The sequence below is a fragment of the Festucalex cinctus genome, chromosome 12, assembly GCF_051991245.1.
Source record: "Festucalex cinctus isolate MCC-2025b chromosome 12, RoL_Fcin_1.0, whole genome shotgun sequence".
Lineage (NCBI taxonomy): Eukaryota > Metazoa > Chordata > Actinopteri > Syngnathiformes > Syngnathidae > Festucalex > Festucalex cinctus.
Window position 1 is genome coordinate 6,782,650 of NC_135422.1, and position 17,878 is coordinate 6,800,527.

The 17,878-nt window shown below is 35.8% G+C and overlaps 1 protein-coding gene across 1 annotated transcript; it reads right to left on the reverse strand.

Annotated features, from left to right (window-relative positions):
• Positions 1 to 431: 431 nt before the first annotated feature.
• nt5e (5'-nucleotidase, ecto (CD73)) lies at positions 432 to 10,314 on the reverse strand. The gene is made up of 9 exons (XM_077538230.1): positions 9,951 to 10,314; positions 9,635 to 9,857; positions 7,574 to 7,762; positions 6,031 to 6,228; positions 5,801 to 5,955; positions 4,665 to 4,773; positions 4,425 to 4,574; positions 3,944 to 4,144; positions 432 to 1,240 (listed from the first exon to the last, which is right to left on the reverse strand). Exons 1-9 carry the CDS (start codon positions 10,287 to 10,289, stop codon positions 1,080 to 1,082), a joined length of 1,725 nt encoding a protein of 574 aa, XP_077394356.1. The 5' UTR covers positions 10,290 to 10,314; the 3' UTR covers positions 432 to 1,079.
• Between the last annotated feature and the right edge of the window lie 7,564 nt (positions 10,315 to 17,878).

Here is a 17,878-nt window from a genome sequence, read left to right on the forward strand (position 1 = left end):
ATTTTTGTTGACATGACAGTTCAATTTCAATTTGTTAACACCTGTTTTTAACTCTTTTACTGCCACACGTCCAAAAACAACACCCACAGTGCCAGCCGATTTTGAGCATTTTAACTCACCTTTCAAGGTAAACAGAATATTGTCTTCTGCCATTTGCTGGCCATAGTTTGTGGGTGTTTTTGATTTCACAACTCATTGACTCATTGATCGCTGCACCTAGAAATTGCACTGGCCATTGATTTAAAAAAAAAACAAACAAAAAAAACGTAGTTGACGTATTTAACGTTTATGGCAGTATGTATCGTGATTTTACTAAACGTTACAAATCGTTTTTGGTGGTCAAAGAGTTAATGACATTTACTATAATGTTCACACATTGTAATACAGTGAAACTAAATTGTTATATTAAAAGTAACTAAGTTAACAAATGAAGCACAAACAGAACCATAAGGTCAAATAGTGATTTATTCATAAGAAAATCATATATCATATGTGGAGCTGGACGTTTGAGAACATTGTTTATTTTGATGACAAAATGGAGACGAGGTGAACACTATAAAATATGGCGATTACAATGGCAACAACACTCGTAGTTATGCTTATTTGCACATTTTTGGAAATTGTTATAAGGTTTGTCAGACAGTTGATGCAACGCAATAACAGCACAGTGCAAGAATTATTACAACTATTAAAATACATTGTATGGATGCTTTTAGAGTAAAGTAATGAACTCGTGTTACAAAAATACTTTCAAGGCTATGTAAAGATCCATTCATTAATAGTACACAAGATCATTTATTCTCAAAGTATGCATTCATCCAGCTACAATTTTTATTTCTCATATTTGCAGTACATATTAAAAATGTGTGCAAACTAGTATCAGGCAGGTACTTTTTCCACATTCAACATGCAAACATTTTTACTCCACAAAAAAAGGCATTTTCCTTTTACTATTACTTACAACATAAAAAAAAAAAAATGTATTACCACCTTATTTCATATGTTCATATTGAAGGGACATTTGTCCTATAATTGTATCTCCCCTGAGAATAAACTTTTTTTTTTTTTCTTCTTCAAAATCAGAGTGTCAGAGAGAGGCCTAAACTCAACACTAGCAAGGCGAGGCTTTGAGGCAAAAATGCCGCCGAGTTGCTCCTGAACTTGATCCGACCTTCCACAGCTGGGTAGACGCGCTTCATGTCAGAAATGTATTTGGACAAAACGGAAACGTCCATATCACCTGCAAGAAGCAAATATGTTGTTTATTTTATTTTACGAAAGAAATGCACATTTGCAAGGCTTTTTTTTTTTTTTTTGTAAGATAAGGCTTCTACTTTGCCACACTAGCCTAGACCTACATATGAAGAAGATAGGCGATTGTTGTCACGTGGACTTAACAGCCAGAACTTGCCAGAAATTCCTGCAGTTTCTTCAATGTTGCCTCTTGGCAGCTTCTCTTACCAGTTTTTCTTCTCCTGTTTTCATCTATTTTGCATTGGAAATTATTTTGTACTCTCTCTTTTTTTTTTTTTTTCCCCTGACTGATCCGTTTAAACAATGAGATTCCTCTGATGCTGTAAAAAAATATTTGGCTTGTTCTCTAAAATGTGCCAACAAAAATGACAGGGAAAACATACTCATCTGAACTTTATTTGGTGCTAATCAGAGCCGTGCTGATTCTCATTTAACTAGAGCTTGATCGATTAATCGACAAGTAATAAATTGTCAAATTAATCGACAACTATTAATATAAATCAAGCAATGGTTTGGAGCCATTTTTTAATTTAAAATTGTCCAAATCCCCTGATTTCAGCTTAACAGGAATTGTTCACTGATTTTTGTCGTCCTTCATGAAAGAAGATTATCTTCTGTGTTTATTTAAAATAAGACATTTTCAAACATGAATTTTTACTTTGGAAAACAATGACCGAACCGGTAACATCAATCCCTCTTGCTTTTTCAGTCAGTATTTGTTAACTCATTCACTCCCAAAAACGTATTTATACGTTTTTTTTAGGTTTTTGTTTGAGTCTTTGTATAAAGGCTTTGATGCCGTTTCTGACCTGAAGTGGTCGCGTAAAGCAAAAAAAAAAAAAAAAAACGGCCAGTAGGTGGCAGCAAAGTATAAGAGATCAACCAGGTCCATGTTGCAACAAGCTCTTTTTTTCCCAGTAATTTCAACAGGTTTGTGAATAATGATGAAACTTAGCTAATTCTAATGCTAATTGCTACAAAACATAAAAACAGATATAATATACCATACTTTTTTTTTTTTCTTTTTTTTTTTCCCCCCTGATGAAAGAAGAGACGTTTTTCTTTTGGTAGGTTCCATGTTTTTATAGCAATAGAACATGAAAATGGCTGGGAGTGAATGAGTTAATAAACAGTAATCAGCGCAAAAAAAAAGGCTTTTGTAATAACTAATGCAAAATTAAAATGACTGATTAATTGATTGAGTAACTGCTAGATTAATTAATTCTAAAAATATTTGATAGTGACTGACAGCAATACATTTAACATGACGTTAATTCTGAATACAGCCACATCACTAGTAATGAGGGTGTGCGCATTTATGCAACCACATCTGAGGTGTTCATTTTTAATTCCCTTCTAATTTTAAAAGGGATACTTCACTTATTTAGCCCATTATAGGAACTAAAAATGTAATATTTTGTCTATAATTAATTTGATACTTTCATTACTTTTCATGTACAACTTTTAGAATTTTTTGCCACTTGTCAACTGAAAATGACATGCTCAGTGGTAACAACCAATCACAGCTCATCTGTTTTCTAGATTTGGCCATGTGACATTCACAAGCTGAGCTGTGATTGGTTACCTAAGCCCTTGTGATGTCATTTTCAGTCGACAGCAAGTTATAAAATGTGTTTTTAAAGGTACTAATTGTACATGAAAAATAATGAAAATATCAAATTTATTATAGGCAAAATATTATTTGACTGCCAAAATGGCTAAATAAGTGATGTATCCCTTTAAGTGACTTTAATGGCGAAAAACCTTTTAAAATGATTTTATGTTTATTTATTTTTTTTTATCTATAAATATCTGGCCTTTCTACGGAAGCGTATTGCATTCACTTGAAAAAAAAAAATCTGACTTTTTGGGAGCTTTGTTTTATTGTGGATTTTTTTGTTGTTTTTCTGAATATTTTATTTCTGTCATAAAAAAAATGATTCCAAAAAACAGAAAAAAAATATTACGAAAAACAGAAAAAAAACATTACTCCGAAAAACAGGGGCAAAAAAAATTACTCCGAAAAACAGGGGGGAAAACATTATTCCAAAAAACAGAAAAAAAAAATTACTCCGAAAAACAGAAGATGGTGCTCTGTTTTTTGGAACATTTTTTTTTTTTAAATCATTTTTTCCCCCTGTTTTTCGGAGTAATTTTTTTTTCAGTTTTTTCGGAATATTTATTTTTTTTTATGACAGAAAAAAATATTCAGAAAAACAGAAAAATATTACTCAAAAAAACAAAGCTCCCCCAAAAAGTGAATGCAATACGCTTCCGTACCTTTCAACAAGAATTTGTACAATGTCTGTAGTACTTCAAGCTGACTTCAGGCATGGATGCACCCTCGACTGATCAACAGTCTTAGCATTTTTTTACGGACCATTACTTGGCGGACGTTCGCACTTCATCAAAGGTTTTAAAGCTTTATCGGCTTTGATGGATCGTCCTCTCCCTTCTATAGCGCTGTAGCCTTTGTAAATGGTTTAATTTGCTTGGCAGTTGAGTCAAATCTGCTGAGGAATGAAAAATATGATTGCAAATTGTCTCTTCAACTCTTTTCCCCAACAACCGAGGAAACTTTTCAGAAACTTTACAGCCGCCACACTCTTTTTTTTGTTAGCATGTTTGCGGTTAGGAAAAGGAGCGGCTGCAAAATGAAGCGAAGGCGGGTTCAAATGTTTGCCCCCACCCGTATTATGCTTCAGCATCTCGTCCTTGAACACGGTGTAGCCGTCACCTCCGCCCACCAGGTAGGAAGGCATGACCACCGTGTACGTCTTCTCCGGGTCCAGCGGTTCGTACTTGGGCACTCTGCAGTGGGTGCAGAGCACCGATAAGGATGCCACCCGCTGGTTCACTGGCTTCGACAGGTCGTACTCGACATGGATGCCTACAAATGGAGAAAAAACTAGATTGACACTCAAGAAGGCTATTTGTTTTTTTATTTAGTTAGTAGGCTATTTCCTGATTGATTATGTAATCATTTAGTTTGATATCATGCTGACATTTTGATTGGGAGGTGGAAGTGACCATTTTTTGATCAACAACGAAATAGAAATAAAGTCTTCCTTGGCTTACCTCCTACAAAGTGTAAATTGCTTCACTTATTCCCCAGATGATTAACTTAATACTGAGAATGTTCAACAACGCTAGATGATGAGAAATGTTACCTGAAACTTGCAGGAATTCTCCGTGCATGCCTCCATATCTGTGGACGGAGTATTCAAAAGCCTTTTTTATGGTGGAACCCTTTATTTGGATCAAGTCCGCAGTTTGTTGAAATGGTAAGACGGTGAGGATATCCTCCATTGTTATGGTACCTGAGAGTAAAGCGTCACACAAAAACACAGCACGATTTTAAAACAAACTGCGACGTGCATTAAAAAAAAAATGTCTTCCTTATGGTTTACCATTTTTGTAGCGCTCATCAATTGCTGTGCGAATGGCTCCGCTGTTCAATATGCAGACGCCCACATGATTCCACTGCAGCTCATTAGACTCTTTTAAATTGTGGTTAACCTAACATCACAAAAGAGAAGAACAATGTGACATGTTCAAACTGTGCTTTTCAACAATGTGGGCGTAGATCTGGGTGACATGACAAAAAAAAAATAAAAATCCTATCGTCCAATTTCAATTATTAAGATTTTTTTTTAATGTTGTTTTTAAACCCATTTAAACTGCCAATTGGAAGTCATCTACATAAATATGTGTTTCATCATTTTATTAACATACTGTATTAATGGTTTGACGGTTTATTGTAGTTTTAAAAATGTCAAGGTCACTGAAGTCACTGTGCAAACCCGGAAACCTTTTTGCTCTGTTGATTATTGTGCATGTGCATTACCCTCTTAAAAAAAAAAAAAAAAAAAATGGTGCCAGCAGACACTAGTTAGCCCCAAGGACAATATGAGTAGCGCACAGGCTTGTTCTAGAAGTATCTCATGGGACAATGTGACCTACTAAGAAGATTTAAAACCAAAGAAAAATGTTACAATAATTATAATTAATTAATTACTTAAATTTTGTCTTTAATTAATTAATTAATTAATTTAAACTTTTGTACCGAATATTCTATGTTTTGTTTAAAAATTAAATACAGAAAAACGGAAATGATGAACATGGAGAAATATTATTACCCAACAGTACAAAATATTGAGGTAATACTTTTTTACATTCATAACTTGGTGCTTTTGTAGACATACAAGATCCAAAATAAACAAATTGTCCCAAAATGCTTTAAAACATAAACGCTGTAATTTTTACTTCACGATGCTCCATAGAGTGTTAAGTTTTTCGAACAACTGTTGACTTCATAGTCAGTACTTAAAACAGTGAACACAACATTACATTCGCCTACAAATAACGCAAATTCAATTAAATATTGACAAATCTAAGACCAAGTTTCACTCAACAGTGCACTAATTTACAGTCCTGAGTATTTTTGGAGGTATACAAGATTCAAAATAGATAAACTCGGGGATTATTAAGGCAACTTGCATCATGTAAACGTCATCATTTTCAAGTTGATGTTGTGATTCATTACCATTGCGTCGCAAATCAAGTTTCCAAGGTTGCATTCTCGAAAGCGACACTCCTCGAAAGACCCATTCAGGTACACTAATGTCTGACCGACATATTGTTTGGAGTACTCAGCCAGCTGCTCCTTCCACTTCTCGACGTCAGCAAGGATATTAGGATCTGGAGAAGGCAAATGAAAATATGAAACAAGATTTTTGGCAGAGAGACGTGACTGGGTCAGTAACCGCAGTCTACCTTGAGGTATGCTGCTGTCCATCAGGATTGGGTTTCCAACTGCTTTGACGACATTTCCAGCCTGGTCAAAGGTCACCTTCAGGTAACCCAGGTATTTTCCGAAGGCGTATGCTTGGACCACTGGCACGTTTCTGCCATCATCTGACTTCACCATGAACGGGTACGGACCTGCTGGCACTTCAGTCGATGGAGCGGGTCCTACAGGGCCAAACAAGTCACGGATTGATTGATCCAGATATTCATACTGACTCGCTCCCTTTGGTGTATTTTATATTTTCTTTAATTTCCATTTTTGTTGCTAACTGTTAAAAGGACTGGAAACTAATGGAAATTAGTATGATTGAATGACTTCAAATCCAGAATGAGATCATCATCATCTTTAATTGTGTTGAAACTGGAACTTTTTTTTGCTGCTTCTTGGCCAGGACTCTCTTGATAAAGCTTTTCATCTCTGATTAACTCATTTGCTCCCTAAGACCTAAAAATACGTTCGATTTTAAATATAAGTGTCCCAAAGACGTATTTATATGTTTTTATGTTTCTTTATGCTATAGCATACAGAAGGCTTTGATGCAGCTTCTGAATTGAGAACAGTTGAAGCAATGGTAGTCATTCCAAAAACAGCCATCAGGTGGCAGCAGAGTATAAGAGATCAACCAGGGACATGATGTAACACGCTGTTTTCCCAACTGTTTTAAACAGATATGTAAATAATGATTCAACTTAGCTCTATTCTAATGCTAATTGCTGCAAAACTGAAACAGAAATATAATTTTATATTACAAGTGTCCCAAAGACGTATTTATACGTTTTTTTATGTTTCTTTATGCTATAGCATACAGAAGGCTTTGATGCAGCTTCTGAATTGAAGAGAACAGTTGAAGCAATGGCAGTCATTCCAAAAACAGCCATCAGGTGGCAGCAGAGTATAAGAGATCAACCAGGGACATGATGCAACACGCTGTTTTCCCCACAGTTTTAAACAGATGTGTAAATAATGATTCAACTTAGCTCTATTCTAATGCTAATTTCTGCAAAACTGAAACAGAAATATAATTTTATATTACAAGTGTCCCAAAGACATATTTATACATTTTTTATGTTTCTTTATGCTATAGCATACAGAAGGCTTTGATGCAGCTTCTGAATCGAAGAGAACAGTTGAAGCAATGGTAGTCATCCCAAAAACGGCCATCAGGTGGCAGCAGAGTATAAGAGATCAACCAGGGACATGATGCAACAAGCTGTTTTCCCCACAGTTTTAAACAGATGTGTAAATAATGATTCAACAGCTATATTCTAATGCTAATTGCTGCAAAACGGAAACAGAAATATAATTTTATTTCTGATTATTCTTTTGGTAGGTTCCATGTTGTTGTAGCAATAGAACAATATTCTGTGGGCCTTGCAAAATCAGTCAAAATCCAGTAAAAGAGTGAAGGGGGTTGCTACGGTGAAAATGGCTGGGAGAGAATGAGTTCAATAAAACATAACATATATATGTATTCATGTATATATTGATTGAAGAAGTGCAAATATTTACCAGAGTATAGGAATGTGTTGGTGTGTCCTCCAATGACTACATCAATCCCTCTGACTCGCTTAGCAATTATTTGATCCAAATCGAAGCCAGAGTGGCCCAAGGCGATGATCTTGTTAAAGCCGAGCGTGTGCAGCTTGTCAACCTCCACCTGCAGGGATGCCACCTCATCCTCAAACTTTAGGTGTGGTCCTAAATAAGCAACCACAAGAAGGGAGGAAAGGTTAAGCAACGGTTAGTATTGCAACTGTATATACAGTGAGTCCAATTTCTCAAAAAATGCATGATGCAACGTAAAAAGTAGAAAGGAAAAGATATGTGCATTTACAAATGTGCATTGATAGTAACTAGTATTAAATTCTCCATCAGTGTTTAAACAATTAGTTTCACAGTGGAGATGCACAATTTCAAAGGATGAATGCACAATAATTGTTTTTAAGTTGTATTAGACGTGTAGCTAAATTTTAACACTAAATGCTAAAAAGTGTGATGCATCAAGTTGGCTCATCTTTCTCTACTTCCTTATGCAATACACTTGTGCTGTTTGTACCTGTCATGTCAATATTTATTTATGGTATTTTTTTTTTTTTAGATCACACAATGGCTATCTTCTTTCTCCCATATAATTGCGGTTTGGCACTAACCGATTCGCCTATTTGCAGATTTCTTTCCTACGTTTTCCCCAATATTTTATTATATAGATTTTTTTCCGGGAACCAATCGTCATTTTTCATGGAAAATATTTATTGTAAATTAATCCCTGTTTTTGTTTTTTTTGTTTTTTGTTTTTTTAAATCAATGCATTTATAATGGGTGTCATTGATACGTAAATTTTTGCTATTCACACGCTGACTTGACCTATCCCTTAGTGAAACATGTAAACCGTACTGAAGGGTGAAATGTATTTCTTTCATTTTGTAACTATATTTTTTCTGTTTACATGTTCAATTTTGATTACACTATTCTAAAATATTTGTACCAGTATTTGTGTATTTTCTGGCAACGTTTTGCTTTTAATCTCCACATTCCAGTATTAGTACTATGGGGGTCAAAATAGGCATGTTACTTTTTTCAACTTTCACAGATGATCTTGATTGAGATGTTATGGATTTATGGAAGAACGTGAACTAAGGAAGCTTTAACGACAAAGGCAACAGATTCAGAAAAGCACGATATCATGTACTTTTATGTAGTTTTAGCGGTCTTTTATTTCTATTTATTTATTTATGCATCTGCATGGAGGCCTATGCTTCTGCTTCTGTACACGGTGTGAAGTATTGAAATAACCTGTGGATGATGTGCTGTGGTCTGTGAGGTAACTGCGTCTTCCTCTTCGTAATATAGAAGAAAGCAGAGACTAGAGAAGTGGCCTTAACTCATTCACTGCCAGCCCAGTAAAAATGGATCTTTGACGTAGGGCTGCTCGATTATAGGAAAAATAAAAATCATGGTTATTTTGGCAAAAGTTGAAATCACGATTATTCAAACTGTTATTTATGTTTTGGCACAAAACAAGAAAATGTTTAAGCGTTTAAAAATATTAGGACCAAATTTAAAAAAAAAAAATGGAAACACTATAATTTATAATAATATATATTTATTTATGTTGGCAAAAACGTGAAAGTTTGAGTGCAGCATATGCACTGTGCAGTAGGGCAATAATTATTTTTTTTTTTTTTTGGTACAAAACAAGAACATTTTTAAACATAAAAAAACAAAAATATTAAGACAAACAAAATTATTTGAAAAACTATATTTATGTAAGTTCCTTTTGGATGGAAAAAAAAAATCAAATTGGTTATTTTAAAATTTAAAAAAGGTACAAATGTATAAATTTAAACAACACTAATCTTTTTAGTTGATGATTAGGCTGATTTTGTAATTGTGGAGTGTAATAATTGAAATTATAATTGAATTTCGATTAATTGCACAGCCCTACTTTGACGTGTATAGCTGTAAGTGGCACTGAATGAGTTAAAAGGGCAACGAAATTGACTCAACTCATTGTTTACAAATTCAAACCCGACCTAGAATGGTGATACTGTACTTGTGTTTTTTTCTTACCTGGCATGGACAAGAAGGGGGTCTCCGAGGTGGTGTACCCCACTATTGCCACCTTCTCCAAACCCACGTCGACTATCGCGTGAGGTCGGTAATAGCGGCTGAAGTTGGCCGCCAGAGTCTGGTCCGGTTTGATGTTGCAACTCACCACTGAGCAATTAACATTCTGCAGGAAAGGCGCGATAAGACCCTCGACTCCATTGTCGAACTCGTGGTTCCCGAAAGCCTGTGACGCACACGCAATAAATAAATAAATAAATAAAAAGTTGTTTCCACTTGCAAGACGTGCACCCGGCAACTTTTAAAAAAAGACATTTACCATCACGTTATAGCCAAGTTTGTTCATAAAGTAAGCCGCCTCGGCGCCTTTGTAGTAGTTAAACCACACGGTGCCTTGGAACTGGTCGCCGGCGTCCAGCAGCAAGACGTTCTTCTCCTCCCTGCGGATCTGCGACACCTTGGTGAAGCGTCGCGCCACCCCGGCGAAGCAGGGACCCCGGGGCGGACACTTCCCAGAGTCCGCGCTGGTCTCCTCGATGCGCGCGTGGTTGTCGTTGGTGTGCAGCAGGGTGAGCTCGAAACTCGAACCCCGCTGCCAAGAGTCGAACAGCAGCAGCAAGGAGAGGCAAGCCGAGGCCGTTTTCCAGGAGAGACTCATTTCGTGTGTTGTGCGCGTGCGTGTGTTGTGGGGAGGAGGAGGGAGGGCGGGGGGGGGGCTCCTCTTTCCTCTGTGGTTTGGCAATTTCGTCCCTTATTTTGTGGAGTGTTTTTTTTCCCCCCTCTCTTCACCATGTACAGCAGAGGACCTCCTCTAACAGGGGTCACCAGCATTTTATATAATTCCCTGAATGGCGACCAACAGTGGACAGAGTAAGTGGAGCAGAGGAACTTCCAAAATTACTTTGCAATCATTCACGTATGATACTGTAATAGCATTTGAACCTCTTATTTAATTGATAAAAAAAATATTTAATACCCACAACATGTCCAAGTTAAGTCAATAGTATCTTAATATATAATATTCTAGAACAGGGGTGTCCAAAGTTTTTCATTTGAGGGCCACATACAGAAAATCCGAAGGACGCAAGGGCCACATAATGTTATGAAGAGAAATTGTGTTTAGTCCTAAAAATTGTACAAATAATTGATTTGTGCTTGTGCATATTTAGAAAAATGCTACAGCTTAAAAAAAAAAAAAAAAAAAAAGAGAAAAAAAAAGAAAAGAAAAATGCTACAGTATATAAAGCAATTTATTTGTAATATGGCAGTAGGGTTATTATAGTTTTGTTGGCATTTTTCATTTTAGTTTTTATTTGGTTATTTTTTTTTTTTTTTTTTTCTTTTTTTTTTTTTTTTTAAGAGCTCAGAATTGTTCATTCGGTAGTCTTACCGATTCAACGTCTTGTCATCATTGCTCTTTTCTTTTTTTTTTTTTTTTTTTTTTTTTTTTTTTTTTTGTGTGTGTGTATGTGTGCGTGCGTTTGCGTGCGTTTGCGTGCGTGCGTTTGCGTGTGTGCGTTTGCGTGCGTTTGCGTGCGTGCGTGTGCGTGCGTGCAAATACGTATAAATTTATACTCATTCATTCACCTAAAACCTTATAAATATCCCATTACCCTTCGCCTTAACCAGGTACTTCAGAATCTTGCCAGAGTCGTGAGATTTAAATGGTCAGGAGACCAGAGAAAAGGTCAGAAAAAAAAAGAAATAAAGAGAAAAGAAAGGTAAATCAAAGTGACATCCAGCACCGACCAAACACTTCCTGCCTTCCCCATGATTACAAAATCAAAGTCTTACGCCAACCCCGGAAGCCTCTAAATTCCAGCAAATTTAGCGAGATCTCAAGAGCCCAGAGGAAAAACTAAAGAGAGTTTTTATTTCGTTTTGAGTTTTTTTTTTTTTTTATTTAGTTTTAATTAGTTTTCAGGGTGGTTCTGTTAGTGTGTGTTTTTTTTTAATTAATTTTAGTTCTTTAATAAATGCTTATTTTTAGTTTAATTAGTTTCAGTATTAGTTTTTTTTGTTTTGTTTTTTTTGTTAATGTGTATTACTCATGCGCAACATTTACAAAACACAATGGGTAATTATTCCGGTTTATATCAAAATAAATTAATAAAAATCACATTTAAAATCATCCCCAAAGGCTCATGCATTAAATTAATTACCAAAGACTAAAACAAAGGACATTTTTGCTATATAGTTTTATTTTAGTTAAGTTTTGTAAACATAAAATGTGGTTTCAGTTAATTTTCTTTTTTTTTAAAAGCATCTTCGTTTTTGTTTTAGTTCGTTAATTTTTTTTTAATTTTAGTTTTTCGTTAGTTTTAGTTAACTAAAATAACCTTTAATAGCAGCTGTGTTTTTCGACACCTTCCCTTCTTACTTTGACTATCTCCAAAAATGTTTGTTTTTATTTTATTTGAACTGAGTCAAATGCCATTTTCAGCACATGTTGCGGGCCACTAAAAAAATGGACGGCGAGCCGCAAATGGCCCCCGGGCCGTAGTTTGGACACCCCTGTTCTAGAAGAACATACTGTAATAGATTTCCACATAATTTTTTCCATTTTAATGCATGGGAAAAAAGCTTCAGTACATGTTAAAGTATAGAACACAAAAGTGATTAAACACACTTGTTGACTTTAATAAATAATAGATAAGTGATGGTTGCATATAAACAAAACTGAGTTCAGTATAAACATAATGCAGTAGTGAGGACATAAATATTGATTTAACAGAATTTCAACCTTTTTTGAAGCTGGAAAAGCAACATGAGAGAAAGTCAAAGTGTAGCTATTAGCTAAGTCGTGTTTATGCACCTTCCATTCTGACATCTAATCATGTATCAGTTTTCTATACTGCTTAACCTCTCGAGGACGACGGGTTTGTTGGAGCCCATCTGCAGCTGACTTCGGGTGAGATGCAGGATCACCTGCAGCACCATTTGACAGTATGCACCTCATATCTGAGGAGAAAATATTGATTTAACGTCGTGTTAACTGTATTACTGGGAAAATAACATCGACAAATGTACAGCTCAGAAGAGAACTGACAATTGATCAAAGATAATTTTAAGCTTTTTACTGGGAAAGGAGAGGTTATATGTGTTTACTTTGCAAGTAAAAATATATAAATATTTCATTTTGAGTTTTTTATTTTTTTTTATTTTTGTTAGTTTTAATTATTTTTCAGGGTGGTTCTGTTAGTTATTTTATTAGTTTTGGTTCTTTAATAAATGCTTAGTTTTAGTTTAATTAGTTTCAGTATTAGTTTTAGTTTTTTATGTGTATTACTCGTGCGCAACACTTAAAAAACACAATGGGCGCGACATCATTATTACAGTTTATATGAACTCTTTGACCACCAAAAATATTTCATAACAATTAGTAAACTCACGATGTATGCCTCCATAAACGTTAAATCAACTATGTTTTTTATTTTTTATTTTTATTTTTTTTATCAGTGAGCAGTTCACTATCTAAGTGCGGCGCGCGCTGCCTGGTCAATGAGTTGTGGAATCAAAAACACGGATTACCTATGATGTCATTATTGCGGTTTATATCAAAATAAATCTACTAAAAATCACATTTAAAATAATCCCAAAAGGCTCATGCATTAAATGAATTACCAAAGACTAAAACAAAGGACATTTTTGCTATAATTATTGTTTTATTTTAGTTAGTTTTGTAAACATAAAATGTAGTTTCAGTTAGTTTTTTTTTTATTTTATTTCGTTAACGAATTTTTTATTTTTATTTTAGTTTTTTCGTTAGTTTTAGTTGACTAAAATAACCTTTAATAGCACCTGTGTTTTTCGACACCTTCACTTCTTACTTTGACCATCTCCAAACATTTTTGTTTTTATTTTAGTTGAACTGAGTCAAATGCCATTTTTAGCATATGTCGCGGGCCACTAAAAAATTGACGGCGGGCCGCAAATGGCCCCCGGGCCGTAGTTTGGACACCACTGATATAATTGTTTATTAATACATTTTAGGTTATAAAATTACATTAGAGGAAGCAGTATTGATTAAACATCAATTCAAACTTTTTAATGCGACATCATCTGAAAAAAAAATCATAGTAGAGCTTAAATGCGTACTTCAAATCAATCAATGACTACACAAACAATATACATGTGGGAAAAACAATCCATATCCTTCTGCCTTCAGACTTTGCAGTACGAGACGACACCGTGCAGCCACAAATGAATTGTGTGATACGAACCCAACAAACAAAGTTAGCGACGGGAAATACACAAGCGTCAAGAGCCGGAGCTCAGCTGTCAGAGAGCGAAATGAAAAGCAATAAAAGCTGACAATATAATACAGCACGCAGGAGGTGCGGAACAACGATAAGTGACAAGTGAAAACACTTGCGTGCAATCAAGTTGGCATGCATCGCTGCACTGAGAGAGCGTGTGCTTCAACTTCTCCAACAAATCTCATTGGTGACGAAAGATGAAAGTCTCTTCTTTCATCAGGGGAAAAAAAGTGTTTCTGTTTCCATTTTGCAGCAATTAGCATTAGAAGAGAGCTAAGTTTCATCCGTTTTCGCAAATCTATTTAAAATTGTAAGTAATTGAGCTTTTTTTTTCTACATGGCCCTGGTTGATCTCCTTTGCTCTGCTGCCACCTGCTGGCCGTTTGTGTAATAACTACCATTTCTGCAACCGTTCTTTGCAGTTGAGAGGCTGCATCAAAGCCTTCTGTATGCTCTAGCATAAAAAAAAATAAAAAATGTATAAATTCGTCTTTGGGACACTTAGAGCATTAAAAAAACGTATTTATACGTTATTGGGAGTAAATGAGTTTTAAAAGGATCTTTTGCCTCTCCGTCTTCCGGGTGGATCATCTTAACAATTGGTTCTCAACCCCGTCAATCAATCTGCAGTAACGACCTCGTGCGTGCTCGTTCTTAGCTGAGCATGCGCACCCGCCCCCGGCCCTGGCCCCACCCCCGCGGACGAGCAGGAGAGCCGATAGGATGTCTGCCATGCGCATTTTTAAAAAAAGTGAATACATGTTCATTTTTTTTAGATAGCAGGTTCTGATCCCATTTTTTTCAACATCTCTTGGGAGAGACTGAAGAATTGTAGACTATGATGTCAATGTGGATAATACCCTTTTCTGATTGGTCAGTCCTGCAGTAGCTGCATTATGTGTGGGCTACTGTACTTACATTTCTTACGCACCGGCATGAGTTAAAAAAAAAAAAAAAAAAAGAAGAAAAATTCCCCCTCCAAGGTTAAGGTTTTTACCCGTTTTTCAACCACCTTGTTCCTGCAATGTGATCTAATCTGATGCAATTCCATGCTTCTTAGATTGACATCACACAACCTTGAAGCTAAACTGCCAAGTCTGATAACGATGTAATCCCAGTTCTTTTGGGATAGCATCTTTTTTTTTTTTTTTTTTAAGGATCTAGCTTGAAAATACAAAGACCAAAGAGTAGTAGGGAGCCAAGCAAGCTAACTGTTAGCGTATCTCACTGATTCTCAGAGTGTGATGAGCGGGCTCCTTTTAGTGATACATACTGAATGCCAAATAATCACTGTTTAAAGTATTTATAAGTTATTTTGAAGTCCACTGGCTTATCTGGTAACTAAATTGTGATTGCTAACGCTTGTGAACAGAGTTGGCAAAAAATATTAAATCTTATAGTCTACTCTTCATTTAAACTATACATACATGTTTGTAGGAAATCATATTCTACTCGGAAGTAGAAGTAGGCCTGCAGATATATATATATTTTTAAAAAAGTACTGGTTTGATAGTTAACTCATTCACTGCCATTGACGGCTACAGCCGTCAAATGTCCATTTTTACTGGACTGGCAGTTAAGTAATAGTAAAAAAGCACAGATTGAGAAATTACAAAATTATAAAGGAAAAATCAATATTTACTGCCAATTATAATCAGTACTCGCTCTGCACAAAGAATAGTTTCCCTCTTTTATAAACTTCCAGAGTGGCCGTATTCGTACTTGAGCTCTCCTACAGATGTCCTTGCTGCATGCATTATCCTCGCTAAAGGAGACTTCCCGCCCAGATATGTCAACGATCTGACATAATCATGAGGGTTGCTGTCCACGATGAGTGATTGGTTCCTGTGGTGTTGAATTTATTCACATCACTCGGGTTTTGGAGACGTTAATGTTCAAACCAGTCTGTTTGGCAAATCTGTCAATCCGATATATTTTCTTTAACAGGTGACTTGTGGACAGAACAGCAAGGTCAAGCGTAGTCAAGATCTTTTAGATGGGATGCAAGAACAAAGAGGAAGATGATACGTGGGATATTCCCGTTTTCGGGTTTTCAAGAGTGTTCTTATCATGGAAATATGTGGGGTGATTTTGAATACAACGCTCAATCTGCCTCTTGCAGCTGCCCATTCCGCTTTTCCAGCAAGCTTCTCACAACACAAAGCCCCTCTTGTCATTCTTTGCACTTTCTGACCTCCTTATCCTTGGTCTCATAGGATTCCTGGGCTTCTTTCTGGAGCCTCGGCGACTTGGTGTTCAACATCTTGCCCTTTAGTTGTTTTCTTTGTTCTATTTTTGGCCAAATGTTAGTCAGTCGTTCCTTGTTGTCCTTTGTTGTTGTTCTAAAACCCACAACCTTAGTAGCTGTCTCGGCATTTGATGTGAATATGAGTCCTCATCTGTTGGATCAATTAAAGCACCAAAAGCGATTTCTCAGCTCCAACGCAAACTTACAATTTGCCAAGATCAACTTGCCTCCAGCCGTTTTGCTTTCTGAAGTTTCAGCTTGATGTTAGCAGTCACCAGTCGTCACCGTTGGCGGCTGCGGCGCAACAAACGACGCCATCTTGCAGGGTCCTGCTCTACTTGCTGCTGGTTACATTGTTTACCGACTAGAGGCCATGTTTGTCTTCCAGAGCATCGAATAACTGTTACACACCGACTGTTTGCTGTCTAGAACCAGCCTATTGGCATTCACTAATTCCTAAAAAATCCGGCCTGTACCTTCCACTTTCACTGATGATCTTAGCAAGTTTAAATTGTTAGCAAGTTTGAGCTGTTAGAAAACACGTGATCTGACCTCGACTCGAGAAACCTACCTGGCTTGTTGGACCTAGTGGGGGTATGAACCCTGTTGTTCCTAAAACTGTAATAAAATTTGCACTTAACTCGATACAAAATGCAATCATGTAATAATTTCACCAATAATGTATTCAATAATCCTGACATATTGTACTAACATGTTTTTTTTTGTTTTTTTTTTTACATTTTCTTTTTTTTTCACCTCAAAACTGACAATGTAAAACTTGACAGATAATGTAAAATTCATGTTCATTTTTAGTCCAAGATTCTACATTTTGTGATTGAGAAACTGTTATGTACATTCATTTCAAAACCTAAATCTAACACTGTCTGATTTAAATGGAGGTCAATGTTGAAGTTATTTGACAGGTCACTTATTTAGTGTTAAACCAACTCTACAGAAAGTTAATTAATCAACGTGAGCTCCGCCCACTTCATTATAACTGCTCTGCTGCAAAGATTGTGGGAGATAAATACAATGTTCTTTTTATTTTATAATGTTATGTTCATGTTTTATTGTTAATTTAGTTGCTATAGTAACTAAGCACCGTGACTGACTGAAAGTGGTAATGTGTCAGACTAATGAAAGCTAATTTGTGTAATGGCTGTTCTTGGGTGCTCAATTAATCAAAGCAAATATAATTAATTGAATTATTTGAACACTTCTGGGAAGTGAAACTAACACTATGCAGGTTGTTAAATATACGTCTGCAGTGTTACCTCTCTAAAATGGTTAACTATTAAGAAAGTGTTCATTCTAATTGGGAGAGTGTGGAGATATGTAAACACGGAAAAAAGTGTCACAGTAACATATTGTATAGCATATACTGTATATATGAATAATGTAATGACATAGTGCTACACTCCCCACCACGACAACATAACAGCACAAGGGTGAACTATTTAATGAACAGGTTTAACAATAACAATCACTCTTAACACACCCCACAGCACAGTAGAAACATCCGATAATTTGTTGACATTGATTGGAAAAAAAAAAGAAAAAGAAATTATTTTCAATTTGGGCCTTGAAATTGGTATGCATGTAGGCTATCCTGCTTTAGGTACAGTGGAAGACTATTAATGTAATTCAAGATTCTTATTAATAATAAATAACTTTATTTGCCATTACCCAGTCAGTGTACATAGTTTGTGAAGAGCTTAGAGTCAAGGGTCAGAATTAATG

Excerpts from the sequence above, each read along its gene's own strand:
- nt5e (XM_077538230.1), bottom strand. The coding sequence starts at position 10,289 with ATGAGTCTCTCCTGGAAAACGGCCTCGGCTTGCCTCTCCTTGCTGCTG. Across the intron at positions 6,229-7,573 it reads CAACACATTCCTATACTCTG|GACCCGCTCCATCGACTGAA; the intron begins GTAAATATTTGC and ends TTGGCCCTGTAG. Across the intron at positions 5,956-6,030 it reads GGACAGCAGCATACCTCAAG|ATCCTAATATCCTTGCTGAC; the intron begins GTAGACTGCGGT and ends TGCCTTCTCCAG.